This window comes from Strix aluco, chromosome 34 (genome assembly GCF_031877795.1).
Source record: "Strix aluco isolate bStrAlu1 chromosome 34, bStrAlu1.hap1, whole genome shotgun sequence".
Classification (NCBI taxonomy): domain Eukaryota; kingdom Metazoa; phylum Chordata; class Aves; order Strigiformes; family Strigidae; genus Strix; species Strix aluco.
In genome coordinates, this window is record NC_133964.1 from 1,047,208 (window position 1) to 1,063,756 (window position 16,549).

General features: G+C 52.6%; 1 protein-coding gene across 1 annotated transcript; it reads right to left on the reverse strand.

The window, feature by feature from the left end:
* Window positions 1-11,844: 11,844 nt before the first annotated feature.
* Window positions 11,845-12,831, reverse strand: LOC141917168 (olfactory receptor 14A16-like). The gene has a single exon (XM_074810252.1). It carries the CDS (start codon window positions 12,805-12,807, stop codon window positions 11,845-11,847), a length of 963 nt encoding a protein of 320 aa, XP_074666353.1. The 5' UTR covers window positions 12,808-12,831.
* Window positions 12,832-16,549: the final 3,718 nt, after the last annotated feature.

Here is a 16,549-nt window from a genome sequence, read left to right on the forward strand (position 1 = left end):
GGGCAACCTGGAAGGAAAACTTTAAACTGAAAGAGTGAATGAAAGGAGACAATGGCCAACAATCATGTAAGGAAGTGAGGGACCAGCTTGCAAGGAAAGGAGCTTTTATGGTGAGATCAGAAGGGACATGGTAAAAAGAAAAGAGAGCTTAGGAGGAAACACCTCAAACATGTGCACATAAAGAAGGAGATGCCCACAGGACAGCAGGACGGAAATGCTCTCCTGCCCTTTCTGTGAGATCAGCATGACTGGACACCTCTTTTGAGATCTTGCACAGTAATTCTCACAGCGTGGAGAGCAAACAAGAGGAATTAGATGTCCGTGTGCAGTTACAGAGCTCTAGTCTCATTTGGATAACAAAGATGTGGGGCATTGCTGACCCCACTGTAGTGCTGCGATGGATGGATGCTGGTGTCTCAGACGGACAGGGTGAAAAGGCGAGGGAGGGGAGCTGCCCTGCCCATGAGAGAGCAGTGGGAATGCATGGAGCTCTGCCTGGGAAGAGGTGATGTGTCAGCTGAGAAGCAATGGATTAGTGGGCAGAGCCACATGGGCTACACTGTAGTGAGTATCTGCTGTAGGCAATCAGGGTGGTTTGGGAAGAAGCAGATGAGGCATCTTCAGATGTTCACAGGCCCTGCTCCTCATGGGGACTGGAAACCCCCTGATCTCTGCCAGAGGGGAAACACAGCAGAGCACAAGCTGTCAAGGAGATTTCTCCAGGGTAACATGATAACTTCACAAACATTGAGACATGGGGCTGGGAAAGCCAGAGCCCATCTGGGGTTGAATCTGGGAAGGGATGTGAAGGGCAGCAAGAAAAGTTTCTAGAAGTACATCAACATCTGAAGGAAAGCTACGGAAAATCTGTGACTCTGCTGAATGGGGCAAGGGTCCTGGTGACACAGGACAAGGAAAAGACTGAGGTGGTAAGAGCAGCCTTCAGGAACCCCAGGACCTGTGACCAGGGGGAACATCTGGAGTAAGGAGGACTTAATCTTGGAGGAGGTGTGCTAAATTAGAGAACATTTAGACAAACCAGACATGAACAAGTCCTTGGGGCCTGACAGGATTCACCCATGTTTGCTGGCAAAAAAAATCTGATTTCATTGCAATGTCATTATTGAATATTTTTGAAAGCTGTTGGGGATCAGGAGAGATTTCTGGAGTCTGGAAGAAAGAAATTGCAGCCCCATGTTCAAAAAAGTCGAGAAGGATGATGTGGGGGAGACAGTCAGTTCTTCTGCCATAGCATCGTCCTAGACAGTCTGACAAATTTGGGCTAGATAAATGGAAAGGGATGTAGATTTAGAACTGCCTCAGTGGCTCAGAAGGATGGGGTCATGGGCACTGTGGTGGTTTAGTCCCTGCTGGGGTCTGAGACCATGTGGCCGCTGCCCCTCCTCCACAAAGGGAGTGAAATACAAAGCCCCGGGGCTGAGATAAGGAGAGGTTTAATACAACAGTGCAACAGCAACACAACAAACAACAACAATAATAACAGTAATAGTAATAACAATAAACAGAGCAAGATATCTACCAATACAGCAGTGAGAACAGAGCGATGGCATAACACATGTGTTAACTGACTGTCTCCCGCTGCTGTGCTTTGGCGCCAGGATGTGATGTCAGCATGGTATATGAATAACCCGGCTAGAGCTTCCCCCCCACTGCTGGGGAAACTTAACCCTATCCTGTCTAAACCAGGACATAATCCACCCCTTTATTCTATACCATGTGCATCACATCCAGCTGCCACTTAGCAATTAGCATTAACAAAGAAAAAATAACAAAAGCTCAGTATAACTCACGGTGTGTTTTCACCCACAACCAAGTCCCCTTGTGGTACGCAACGGACCTCTCCATCCTTCTGCATCACCCACCAGGTGCACCCAGGTCCTTGAGCAAAAACAATCCCGTGGATGGGTTTGCCTTTGCCCGGCGCAGGACTAACCCAGACCATTTTTCCCAGCAGGTCCCTCATGCGCACCACAGGGACTTTATCTCTGTCCACAACATGTGGAAGTTTTGACTGAGCCGGGCCAGCTCGATTGGCAGATCCTCTTGTGTTGACTAACCAAGTGGCCTTTGTCAGATGTGTGTCCCAGTGTTTGAAGGTTTCACCCCCCATTGCTCTCAATGTAGTTTTTAACAGTCCATTGTAGCGCTTGATCTTCCCGGAGGCTGGTGCGTGGTAGGGGATGTGGTAGACCCACTTGATGCCGTGTTCTTCTGCCCAGGCATCTATGAGGTTATTTCAGAAGTGAGTCCCGTTGTCCGACTCAATCCTCTCTGGGGTGCCGTGTTGCCACAGGACTCGCTCTTCAAGGCCCAGGATGGTATTTCGGGCGGTGGCGTGGGACACTGGATAAGTTTCGAGCCACCCAGTGGTTGCTTCCACCATTGTGAGCACGTGGCGCTTGCCTCGGCGGGTCTGTGGCAGTGTGATGTAGTCGATCTGCCAGGCCTCTCCATATTTATATTTCATCCATCGATCTTCATTCCGCTGGGGCTTCACCCGTTTGGCTTGTTTGATCGCAGCACACGTCTCACATCCGTGGATGATCTCTGCGATGGTGTCAATGGTGAGGTCCACCCCTCGATCTCGAGCCCACCTATATGTTGCATCTCTGCCTTGGTGGCCCGAGGTCTCATGGGCCCACCGGCCTATGAACAGTTCACCTTTACGCTGCCAGTCCAAGTCCACCTGAGCCACTTTGATCTTAGCAGCTTGGTCCGCCTGCTGGTTATGTTGATGTTCATCAGTGGCTCAACTCAGGTATATGGGCGTCCACATGGTGCACCTTCACTACGAGGTTCTCCACCCGGGCTTCATCCACTGTCTGAGTGTCTCGCCACCAGGATGCTGCTGCTAATGCTTTGGAATGTCCCTCTGGTCCACTTTGCAGGAACTTCCGCCACATCAGCTGTGTACAAGGGACCTGATCTGGATCCATTGGTGACTGCTCATCATTCAGATCACCATAGATCATGTCAAACACAGCCATTTCCCTGAGGTTTTGGATGCCTTTCTCCATGTCGGTCCACTTGCCTAACCGACATAGAGCATCATCCTTGTAGGGGTACCTCTCCCTCATAGCGAGCAGGAGTCGCCTCCAAAGGCTGAGGGTTTGAGCCTGTTTCCCTATTGCCTTGTCAATACCAGCCTGCTTGGCTAAAGGTCCCAGCTGCTTGGCCTCTCTCCCCTCCAATTCCAAACCAGCAGCTCCACTATCCCAGCACCAGAGCAACCAGGTGCAAATTTGCTCGCCTGCAATGCGACTGAAATCCTTCCGCATATCTCGCAACTCACTGAGGGATAGAGATAGGATGATTACCTCCGGCTCTTCCTCCTGCTCTCGTGATGGGCCTGGTTCATTATCACCCTGTGCACTGCGAGGGGATTTTTTGGTATATTTGGTTTTCTGTATCGGGGCAACTGATATTGGTACTGCTTGTCCCTCCGGCTCAGCTGCTGTGCTGGTGGAGGCGACCAGTACTGGGGCTGCCTGTCCCCCTGGCCCAGCTGCTGTACCAGCAGGTTCACTTTCAGACCCTGCAGCTCTTTTGCCCCCTTGAGGGCAGTGATCAGTGTTAAGGGCGATGCGGTAAGCATGGGCAAGCCCCCAGCACATCGCAGCGAGCTGCATCTCCCGGGGTTTGTCAGATTGGCAGCACACCTTTTCCAAACACTCCACCAGTTTATCAGGACTCTGCACTTGTTCGGGAGTAAAATCCCAGAATGTTGGGGGTGACCACTCACTCAGGTACTTGCCCATCTTCTCCCACATACCTAGCCATTTATAACTATCTGCCCTCGGGGCAGGTTTCCGGGTGGTGCTATTGTTGGAGAAGTACCGCATGGCCCAAAACAAGATCTGGCAGACATTTAGAAAGCACAGAGCCGCAAGCACAGTGGCCTGGGTGCTCCAGGGATAGCTGAAACTCTCAAAAACCGAGAGAATCTCTTCCCCTGGCTCACCCACAGAGGGGGTGAGACCCCAAACAAAAGACCAGGCAGCAAACAGGTACCGGTGCACCCCCACAAGCAGCGAAACGAGCCCATTATAAGCAGACAGTAACCAGTAGAGCAGAACAAGACCCTTGATACATTTTCCACCGAGAACAAACACCAGCACTAGGAGCACAGAGTGGACATGAGGATTAATCCAGCCCCACCACGCAAGCAAATTGCCCAGCATTGCAAACATTTCTTATCAAACAATACAAGTAAAACCAGAAAAAATTACACCTAACAGATTGCTCTAACACACTTCTCCTTTTGTCCTTATCTCAGTCTTCTCCAGCCTCACGTTGGAGCACCAAAGTTGTGGTGGTTTAGCCCCTGCCGGGGTCTGAGACCACGCGGCCGCTACCCCTCCCCCACAAAGGGAGTGAAATATAAAGCCCCAAGACTGAAATAAGGAAAGGTTTAATACAACAGTGCAATAGCAACACAACAAACAACAATAACAATAACAGTAATAGTGATAGCAATGAACAGAGCAAAATAGCTACCAAATACAGCAGTTTGAAGCACGATGTACAAAACCATGAGTGCACCGCGCTCCCACGCCAGGAAAATGTGACCTGCCAGGATGTGACTCCGCATGGTATCTGAATAACCCGGCTAGAGCTCCCCCCCCACTGCTGGGAAACTTAACCCTATCCTGGTTAAACCAGGACAGGAGGGCAGCCTGCAGCCCAGCGGGACCCCAGGGAAAGAGTCAAAGCCCTGAAGATGGGGTGTCCTTAAGGTACACACTGCCGTGCCCAGAGCCCCCAGGTAAGATGGGGACACAGGCAGCAAGGTCAGGAGGGGAAACACAGAGAAATACCCCAAAACTCCTGCCAAGGGAGGAAGGACAGGGACAGACAGACAGAAACACAGGGGTTTCTACTCACTGCAGGTCGGGATGCCAAGAAGAAGACTCAGCATGAAATCCCACAACCCTGCGGGCAAAGGCTGTGCTGGGTGGGAGAGGAGTCCAGTGGGGTGCTCCTTAAAGGTCTTTGTGCTGCAGGGGATGGCAGGGAGGCCCAAATCCCCTTCCCATGGCATTTGTGGGAGCAGGTCCCTGTGTCTCCCTGCCCATGTCTCTGCTTCCTGGAGCTGCCACAGGCGGGACCTGTGTCTCTGCACATGTGTCTCACACACCAACAGTCACTCGCCGAGGAGAGCAGCTCCAGTGCAGGTAAGCCTGTACTGCGGGGTTTTTGTGGCAAAAGGGACTGGAAAGGAGCTTTTTTTGAGGGGACTTTTGAATCTTTTTGGAGACAGAAAGGCGGCTAGCCGGCTCTAAGGAGACTGGCAAGCCGGTGGGCGGGCAGCTGAGGAGGCGTGGTCTGTGGGCAGAGCCCAGGGCCAGTGGCGCCTGTTTCGAGAGAGGTGTAAACACACCAACGGTCACTCGCAGAGGAGAGCAGCTCACACCCACCCATCGGTAACGAGCTGGGAGGGCTTCCTAGTTAGCATGGGCGGAACCAGCACCACCCACCGTTAATTTGGTGATAAGAACCCTGTGGGAGGGTCACTGCCCACTGAGCTCAGGGTGATCAGAGAGTACCTGTGAACCACCGGTTGATAGTACTTGTCAGCCACTGGTAGCCTAAGCCATGGTCTCCACTCGCCTGAAAAACACCACCAGCAAGAATGTGGCGACCCAGACGGAGCAACCACGCAAACATGCAGCAGTCCAGGTCCCAGGCTGCAGGGAGTGCCTGAGCCTGTCAGTGCTGTTGGAGGGCTGCAGTGACAGCGCCTGTGTGCGCTGCGACCAGCTGGATGACCTGCTCAGCCTGGTGGCAGAACTCAAAGAAGAGGTCGAGAGATTAAGAAGTATTAGGGAATGTGAAAGGGAGATTGATTGGTGGAGTTCCACCTTGGCACCCATGAATCAACAGGAGCAAATAGAGACTCCAGGCAAGGCAGGTTATCCCTCACCCTCATGCTACCAGGCAGAAGGAGGGGACCTAAGAGATGAGGGAGACTGGAAACAGGTCTTTGCTCAGGGAGGCAAGAAAATTCTCTCCCAACCTCCCTCACCCTCCATGGTGTTATGGAGGCTTCCAAATAAGCAACCCACCACCAATTTAAAAAAATAAATAAATTTATTTTTTTCTAAAACCACCATTCAGCCCTCCGTAGATTACAGATCCGGATGTCCGCAAGAGGAGGACAGAATAACTTTCTGGGGTTCAACAATAACCCCAGAGACTTTACAAAACCCCACTCCCCAGAGGTTTAACGAGAACCCCAAATGCAAATTTCACTTCCTGGGGTTTAACGGGAACCTGAAACGTAAACAAAACCTCACACCCCAGGGGTTTGACGACAACCCCAAACGCAAACTTCACTTCGTGGGTTTAACGAGAACCCAAAACGTAAAACAAAGCCTCACAGCCTAGGGGTTTAACGACAACCCCAAACATAAACAAAACTTTACTACCTAGGGTTTAACGACAACCCAAAATGCTCTATCACTCACCTGGAAAGTGAGGGCTCTCAACCTCGAGGACCTGCTCAGGGCAGCGTCCCAACCCAAGGCACCTCGAGGAGTTTCCCTGGGCGGCGTCCCGAACCCAAGGGGAGAGTCCTCTGACCGCAGCGTGCAGCTCCAGGGGAACGAGCTCAAAATGGCTCCTCCAAGGGACTCCGTTTATACCCAGACCGAATCTGACCTGTAGTCAATAGCGGCTCCCATTGGTCAAAGGTCTCAACTACCACGAGACCCTGAAAACAAAGACAGCCAAAAGCTGCCACGTTTCAACAACCAGGAAGCTCTGTTTTCACTGGGCGGATGCACCTGCCACACATAGTGCCCCTTCACAATAGATTCGGGGCCCTGGAACTTTTGAATGAAGACATGGAGGAAGAGAATGAGACAAACAATGAGGAAGACCAAGGACCACCAAGGCCAGGTCACTCTAGAAAAGGTATTAAAACCAGCTCTGAAAGGAACCCCAGAAGAGTCATTGTAGTGGGGGACTCAATTCTGAGGGGTGTCGAAGGCCCCATATGCAGACCAGACCCGCATCATAGGGAAGTCTGCTGCCTCCCTGGGGCCCGCGTCAAGGACCTCACAAGAAGACTCCCCTCTCTAGTCAAACCCAAGGACTATTACCCTCTTCTGGTTTTCCAGGTTGGTAGTGACGACATTAGCAGGAGAAGTATTAAATCAATGAAGAGAGATTTCAGGGCCTTGGGGAAACTGATCAAGGGGTCGGGGGCACAGGTTGTGTTCTCCTCCATCCCTCCAGTTGGGGGGATGGATGAGGATGAACACCAAAGAACACAGCAGATGAATTCGTGGCTTCAAGACTGGTGTCACCGTCAGGGCTTTGGTTTTTTCGATCATGGGTTGGTATACAGGGCACCAGACCTCTGGGCGTTAGATGGGATACACTTGTCCCAGAAGGGGAAGAGGATCTTGGGGCAGGAGTTAGCTGGGCTCATTGACAGAGCTTTAAACTAAATTTGAAGGGGGAAGGGGGCAAAACATCAGCCCATTGGAAGTGCATGTATACCAATGCACGCAGCATGGGTAACAAACAGGAGGAGCTTGAAGCCGTGATGAAACAGGAAAATTATGATGTTGTGGCTATCACAGAAACATGGTGGGATGCCTCCCATGACTGGAGCACGCCAGTTGATGGCTACAAGCTCTTTAGAAGGGATAGACAAGGTAGGAGAGGCGGTGGGGTGGCGCTGTATGTTAGGGACTGTTATGATTGCCTTGAACACAAGTGTAGTGAAGACAGGGTGGAGTGTCTTTGTGTTAGAATCAGGGGGAAGGCCAACAGGGCAGATGTTGTAGTAGGAGTCTACTATAGGCCACCCAACCAGGACAGAGAGGTGGATGAAATATTCTATAGGCACTTGGGTGAAATCTCATGATCGCTTGCCCTTGTTCTTGTGGGGGACTTCAACTTCCCAGACATCTGCTGGAAATACAACACAGCAGAGCGGGACCAGTCCCGAAGATTCCTGGAATGTGTGGGGGACAACTTCCTAACACAGCTGGTGAGAGAACCAACCAGAGAAGGTGCCCTGCTAGATCTCCTCCTTGTGAACAGAGAAGGGCTAAGCAGGACTGACATCCTGGACTTCCAAAGGGCTGACTTTGTCTTGTTTAGGCACCAGCTTGACAGGATCCCTTGGGAGATGGTCCTGAAGGGTATAGGGGTCCAGGAAGGCTGGGCGCTCTTTAAGAAGGAAGTGTTTATGGCTCAGGAGCAGGCAGTCCCCAGGTGCTCTAAGAGGAGCAGGCGGCAGAGAAGACCACCCTGGCTGAACAGGGAGCTTTGGCTGCAACTCAAGGAGAAAAGGAGAGTTTACAGCCTTTGGAGGAAGGGGCTAGCCACTCACAGTGATTACAAAGAGGCTCTGAGGCTATGCAGGGCAGAAATCAGGAGGTCCAAAGCCCAGCTGGAAATTAATCTGGCTTCAGCAATCAAAGATAACAAGAAATGTTTCTATAAGTATGTCAATAGCAAAGGAAAGACCAGGGAGAGTCTCCATCCCCTGCTAGATGCTGAAGGAAACTTGGTAACAAGTGATGAGGGGAAGGCTGAGGTACTTAATGCCTTCTTTGCCTCAGTCTTTAATAGCAAGACTAGTTGTATTGAGGGAATCCAGCCTCCTCAGCCAGATGATAGAGACTGGGAGAACGACCCCCCCGCAATCCAGGAGACAGTCAGTGACCTGCTACATCACATAGACACACACAAGTCTGTGGGACCGGATGGAATACACCCAAGAGCTGGCTGGGGTGCTCGCCAAGCCGCTTTCCATCATTTCCCAGCAGTCCTGGCTGACAGGGGAGGTCCCGACAGATTGGAAACTGGCCAATGTGACGCCCATCTATAAGAAGGGTCAGAAGGATGATCCAGGAAATTACAGGCCTGTCAGCTTGACTTCGGTACCCGGGAAGCTGATGGAGCAGCTCATCCAGAGTACCATCACACAACACATGCAGGACAACCAGGGGATCAGGCCCAGTCAGCATGGGTTTATGAAAGGCAGGTCCTGCTTGACAAACCTGATCTCCTTCTACGACAGAGTGACCTGCTTATTGGGTGAGGGAAAGGCTGTGGATGTAGTTTACCTTGACTTTAGCAAGGCCTTTGACACTGTTTCCCACAGCATTCTCCTGGCAAAACTGGCTGCTTGAGGCTTGGCTGATCGCACGCTTTGCTGGGTAAAAAACTGGCTGGATGGCCGGGCCCAAGGACTTGTGGTGAACGGAGCTAAATCCAGTTGGCGGCCGGTCACAAGTGGTGTCCCCCAGGGCTCGGTTTTGGGGCCACTCCTGTTTAACATCTTTATTGATGGTCTAGAGGAGGGGATCGAGTGCACCCTCAGTCAGTTTGCAGACGACACCAAGCTGGGTGGGAGTGTTGATCTGCTCGAGGGTAGGGAGGCTCTGCAGAGAGACCTGGACAGGCTGGAGCGATGGGCTGAGGCCAACTGGAGGAGTTTCAATAAGGCCAAATGCCAGGTGCTGCACTTGGGCCACAACAACCCCCAGCAGTGCTACAGGCTTGGGGAGGAGTGGCTGGAGAGCTGCCAGTCAGAGAGGGACCTGGGGGTGTTGATTGACAGCAGGCTGAACATGAGCCAGCAGTGTGCCCAGGTGGCCAAGAAGGCCAATGGCATCCTGGCTTGTATCAGAAATAGCGTGGCCAGCAGGGACAGGGAAGGGATCTTTACCCCTGTACTCGGCACTGGTGAGGCCACACCTTGATTACTGTGTTCAGTTTTGGGCCCCTCACTACAAAAAGGCCATTGAATGACTCGAGCGTGTCCAGAAAAGGGCAACGGAGCTGGTGCAGGGTCTGGAGCACAGGTCTGATGGGGAGCGGCTGAGGGAACTGGGGGGGTTTAGTCTGGAGAAGAGGAGGCTGAGGGGAGACCTCATCGCCCTCTACAGCTGTCTGAAAGGAGGGTGCAGAGAGCTGGGGATGAGTCTCTTTAACCAAGTAATGAGCAATAAGACAAGAGGGAATGGCCTCAAGTTGTGCCAGACTGACAGTTTAGACTGTATGTCAGGAAGTATTTCTTTACAGAACAGGTTATTAGGCAGTGGAATGGATTGCCCAGGGAGGTGGTGGAGTCCCCATCCCTGGAGGTGTTTAAGAGTAGGGTCGACATAGCGCTTAGGGATATGGTGTAGATGGGAACTGACAGTGTTAGGTTAATGGTTGGACTAGATGATTTTCAAGGTCCTTTCAACCTAGTTGATTCTGTGAATCTGTGATTCTGTGACTCAGGGACTCAGAGACCTCAGTTCAAGGAAACACCTCCCAGTGCTGCATTCAGGTGGTTTCCCAGGTGACGTTACTGTCAATGTGAAGTGACCTCATGACACTGTTTGTCCCACACACTTTCATGGAACCCCCAGGAATAGTGATGGCATTTGTGCTCTTTCACTTCACACACATGATGTGCATGCTTACATGTCCTCCCCACAAGGCAAACATGGACTTCTGAGCTACTTATTTGATGTACCTCTGTGGAAGGAAAAAGTTCCTCCCCAGTGTGGGGTGAGAGGCCAGTGCTGCAAATGGTGTTTGGGAGGGGCTAGAGCGTGATGATTTCCCTGGGTCAGTGTCATGGTTTAACCCCAGCCGGCATCTGAGCCCCACACAGCCACTCACTCACTCCCCTGGGTGCAATGGGGGACAGAATTACAAGGGTAAAAGTGAGAAAACTCGTGGGTTGAGATAAAGACAGTTTAATAGGTAAAGAAAAAGCCACACATGTAAGCAAAGGAAAACATGGAATTCATTCACTTCTTTCCATTTGCAGGCAGGGCCTCAGCCATCTCCAGAACATCAGGGCTCCATCACACTTAATGGTGACTTGGGAAGACAAATGCTGTAACTCTGAACGTCCCCATGTTCATCCTTCTTCCCCCAACTTTATATAACTGAGCATGATGGCATAAGGTATAGAATATCACTTTTGTCAGCTGGGGTCAGCTGTCCATGCTGTCTTCCTTCCCATCTCCTTGTGCACCCCCACCCTACTCACTGGTGGGGTGGGGTGAGGAGCGGAAAAGGCCTTGACCCTGTGTAAGCCCTGCTCAGCAATAATGAAAACAGCCCTGCGTTATAAACACTGTTTTCAGCACAAATCCAAACCACAGCCCCATATCAGCTACTAGGAAGAAAATTAACTCTCTCCCAGCCAAACCAGCACAGGCAGCTTCCCCAGTGTGTCCACTGAACACAGACACAGTCCAGACCCTGGCCCCTCAAGTCTGTCCCAGGAGGCCTGGCTGTGCGAGGACACTGCTGCATGCTCCTACCCTGCAAATCAAACTGTGCACCTGTTCAGTGGCGTTTTCATCTCTGGGCCAATTCCTTGGGCATGTTCTTGAGATCAGATTTGGAAGAAGACCTCAGCCTGTCCCTGCCTGCGGTCACAGAACTGCCACGCAGCAGGAGTGTGATCAAGCTGCCAGAGAAGTCAGGCCTTACACCAAACTGAAGGGACCAGAAAGAGAGTATGCAAATGAGGAGACAAAATCTTTGGAAGACCAGGTGCTCCGTGGCAAGGCTGCCATGCTGTGACTCTCTTCCCCTCCACCTCTGTACACAGGAATTGTCCCTGCAGCTCCAAAAATGTCTTAGAGGAAAGATCTCAGAAGAAAAAGACATCACTGCAGACCCTTTCTTTTGTTAAAACACACAGAGATCATGGCTCCTCATTTATGCAGCCACTCAGTCAGAAAAGAAAAGGAGACAGTGAAACAGAAAGGGGATGACATCATTATTACAAGTAAAATACCACCACCAACAACAGAAAAAGCAGAGAGGCTGGGTCTGTACAGAGTTATATTATAATTGCTTTGAAGAAGATGAGCAGTTTATTGGTTCAGAATAACATCTAGTTATCAATTTCCTCAGGGCATCCTTGAGGTCCTGGTTCCTCATGCTGTAGATGAGGGGGTTCACTGCTGGAGGAACCACCGAGTACAGAAATGACACCACCAGGTCCAGGGATGGAGAGGAGATGGAGGGTGGTTTAAGGTAGGCAAATATGGACGTGCTGATAAAAAGGGAGACCACAGCCAGGTGAGGGAGGCACGTGGAAAAGGCTTTGTGCCATCCCTGCTCAGAGGGGATCCTCAGCACGGCCCTGAAGATCTGCACATAGGACACCACAATGAAAACAAAACACCCAAAACCTAAACAGGCACTAACCATGACAAGCCCAAGCTCCCTGAGGTAGGAGTATGAGCAGGAGAGCTTGAGGATCTGGGGGATTTCACAGAAGAACTGATCGAGGGTGTTACTTTGGCAGAGTGGTAGTGAAAATGTGTTGGCTGTGTGCAGCACAGCCCACAGAAACCCAGTGCCCCAGGCAGCTGCTGCCATGTGGACACAAGCTCTGCTGCCCAGGAGGGTCTCGTAGTGCAGGGGTTTGCAGATGGCAACGTAGCGGTCGTAGGACATGATGGTGAGGAGATAATACTCTGCTGTAACAAAGAAAAAGAAAAAAAAGACCTGGGCAGCACATCCTGAGTAGGAGATGTGCCTGGTGTCCCAGAGGGAATTGTGCATGGCTTTGGGGAGAGTGGTGGAGATGGAGCCCAGGTCGAGGAGGGAGAGGTTGAGGAGGAAGAAGTACATGGGGGTGTGCAGGTGGTGGTCACAGGCGATGGCGGTGATGATGAGGCCGTTGCCCAGGAGGGCAGCCAGGTAGATGCCCAGGAAGAGCCAGAAGTGCCAGAGCTGCAGCTCCCGTGTGTCTGCAAATGCCAGGAGGAGAAATTCTGTCACAAAGCTCCTGTTGGACATTTGTTTCGTTGGTGCATGGGGCCTATCCAGGGAAAAAAATTTAGAGGACAATTCTCTCGGAAAATCTTGATCCGTTTCTAACAGATGCCCCACACTCACACCCTCTACCGTTCCAGAAAGGCCTTCATGCAGCTCCCGGGCTGGAGCTCTGGTGTTTGCTGGCTGAGGGGGCAGTGGGGAGCAAGGGATTCTGCTGTGGGCTCTGCAGGAGTCAGTCCTGCTGTGCCCCAACAGGCAGAGAGGAACCCGCAGTCATCGCTGCTTAACTCCACTCCTGACATCCAAGAGATTTCAGCCTTGTCCCTCCCAGGGCCCCCGGCTGCAGAGCAGAGCTGTGGGGCTTTGCTCTTCTGCCTTTGGCTCCTGTTGCCCTGTCCTACCTGAGGAGTGCGTTCTGAAGGCAGACAGCCTGGACATTGCTGCTGCGCTACAAGTGCTCCATGGAGAGTGCGGGGGTGCAAACGGGCAGAGCCTTAGTGCAGAGTGAGGAGAGCCAGGCTGTCCATCAGACTTGCTCTCAGCTGCCCTGGGCTTGCACCTCTGGAATCTGCAGGAGGCTCACACCCAGCTGTTCCCTTGACAGGAAATTGGATGCTGCTGCTGAGAGCAGAGGAATCCAGTTGAAAACTCCCCTCCCCAATAAACATCTCGGAGATTTTTGATTCCTTGAAGATGGGGTGTCTTGCGAAATGACCCAGCTTTATCCCCACTCATGGGCAGCATTGCCCAGAGACCCAGAGACTCGAAGGGGGCTTGGGCACCTTGCTGCCATGGACACATCTGCATGGCAGGACCTGCAGGGCCAGTTGCTGAGCTGCAGCTGAAAGCCCCATCCCCAGAGAGCCTGAAAACAGGAGCAGCAGCAGCAGGGGCAGGTGGAGAATCAAGGAGCAATGCCCAATGCTTCTGCCAAGGGAGGCAAGGCCAGGGAGGGACAGATGGGCACTGGGGAGAGTCTCCTCTGCTGCAGCTCTGGCTGCACAGGAGGCAGCTCCTGCCCTGGAGCCTGGGGCAGTGAGGGCAGAGCATCTGCTGGGTGGGGGAGGAGAACAGGTGGGCTTGTTAGGTAAACAGCACTTTCACTGAAGTGTAATAGGGAGGTGTCCAAATACACCCCCTCCCACCCACCACCCAACCATTCCTCTCAGCCTGTTTCACTCCCTGCCAATGCCTCTGGTGCCTGGAGCTGTCCCTGCCTGGTGCAGTTTCTCTTTCCCCTTATCTCCGCCCTGTCAGTGCTCACAGCCCCCATCCCACCTGCTGTGTGCTCAGCTCTGCCCTGCAAACCCCTCCTGGCAGCAGGGCCCTGCCCAGGGGCATCTCTGTTTCTGCAAGTCCACGGAGAAGGTCAGGAAAACACTGACAAGATGACTGAGCTTTCTGTAGGCAAATAAATTCTTGAAGGAAATTTATGAAGTTCCTGAAATACCTACTGCTCTGTCAGGGTAATGCTGTAGGAGTGTCCTTGTGTTGTCCAAACCTGACAGCTGCATTACGATACCCCACAACCACAGCAGGAAACTGAAAGCTCAGACTTCAGAAAGCACCTTTCCTTCCAGGTAGTCCCTGACTTCATGTGCTTCTTGAGATGTTGCCTCTGCCCATGTCCTGGGGGTGATGTGGAGCTGTGAGCAGCCCTGACCCACGCAGCACCCTCTCCACAGCAGAAGGACCCCGCCCTGCCGTGGGTCTCTCCTTCCCCACACAGCTTCTCCCCACAGCGCCATGGGCAGCTCCCCGGGCAGGCTGAGTGCTGATCCTGGCAGGGGCCTGGCAGAGTCCCTGCCCCAGCACACAGCCCCTGGGCTGCAGGGACCCTGCTCTCAAGGACAGCCCTGGGCACCCCTGGCTGCACCCGCACCTGCACACCCCTGCAGCCGTCCCCGGGAAAAGGCAGCCGCCATGGCCTGTCCCTCTGACAGTGCAGCAGGGAAGCCCTGCTCTGGAGCACGGCCTCCTCCTCCAGACACCAGGGACATTCCTGGCGGCTGTGCCGGCTTCACCACATCCCTCCACCACCTGCAGCTGCATTGCCCTGCACCCAGAGACTTACTGTGTCAAGGGCTGCAAAGATTTCTCCTCCAGTGAGCTCTCAGCATCCTGCCACTGCCGTCTGCCTTTCCCCTCTCTGTGCCCGGCTCCTCTGCCCTCGGTGCCTGCAGGCAGTGCCCTCAGCCCTGCTGCGCTTTGCAGAGGAGCTGCTCCTGGGCAGAGCTGTCTCTCTGCAGCGCTCACCACTTGCCTTGAGCTCCCTCTGTCCCAGGAGCCCGGCCCAGTTCTTCAGCAGAGGACCAGCCCAAGGCATTTTAATGACCCCTCAGGTGGGTTTGGTGCTGAGTCCCCGAACCTCACAGAAAGATATGAAGATGAAGATGTCTATCAAGAAGCCAGATGAGAACTACAAATCTTCTTGGAGTGTTAATGGGTCCCACTGACAAAACTTCCCCAGGGGCTGGTTAGAGCAGAAAACTCCAGGCAGAGATGACAGGTAAACAAAGGCCATATCAAAGTGGAATAAATTCTGAGAGAACTTGGATGTGTTATATTAAGCATAAAATCTTCTGGGAAGGGAGATCTTGTCCCTCACACAGTGCTCAGGGCTCTTCCTGGGGCAGTCTGATGTGGGGATGGGCAATGCCAAAGGCAGGACTATGGTCCAACATCTCCCAGGCTCTCTGGTGGGGAAGGGGAGGCCATGAGACCCAGTGCTGGAAGGGGAAGGTGCTTCCTCATTAACATCAGTGGCAGAGACAACAGCCAGAGCCAAGGGCAGAAAGAGCTCATCTCTGCTGGGGGATTTTCAGACTTTCTTCATCCCTCTATCGTCTCCACCACAGGCTGTCCCACTGTGTCCCACACCTGCACCTCTTTCTCTGCAGGCTGGAGATGTCCACCCGGCTACCACACCTTGCTCTCACCTCAGCATCTCCCTTCCTTTACTGAGATCTCTCCATCCTCCCTGGCTGCTCCTTGAAACACAAAGCCTGGGGCTGCTCCAGTCTCCCTCTGGGTGACTTGTTACACCACAGCACTGCCCTTCGAGTGACATTTCTCTGTGTCCAGTCTGGGCCTCCCCAGCTGCACTTAATGCATTAGTTCTTTCTCATAGTGTATTTTTCAACAAAGAAAAGCACCACCATCTCTGAAATCCCCCCTCAGTCACTCTCAGGCTACTCCTATAGTGCCTGGAGCCTCCACACCACTGGGCCAAAGAACTCCAGGTCCCTCAGCCACCCCACACAAGTCATGGGCACTAGGTCTTGAACCCCACCTTGGCAGACCTTCACTCAACACTCTCCAGGTCCTCCCTACTTCTCCAAAATGGGGTGCCACACCATACGACACACGCATGTGTGGGGCTACACCACTGGGGAGTGGAGGGGATGATAACTCAGGGTGTCTGGGTTGCGCACACTCCTCCGAATGCAGCCCCGTAGGCAGCTGCCCTTGGTCATCGTGTCCATCCTCTCCTGGCTCGTAGGGCATCCCTCGCAGTGCCCAGGCCCTTCTCCTCAGAGTTGCTGATCAGTCGGTCACGTCCCAGCCTGTCCTGATGTACGAGGCTGTTCGGCCCCTGCTCCCAATGATGTAGGATTAGCCACTTTTCCTTGTAAAACTTCAACTTTGAGAAATCCCAGGTTTTGTCAAGGTTCCTATGGACTGTAGAAAACTTTGTTCAGCTTTTAATATTTGTGTGCAGCTGGCTTATCTTGACTGGGGTGTCTCTCACAAGAGAACAGCA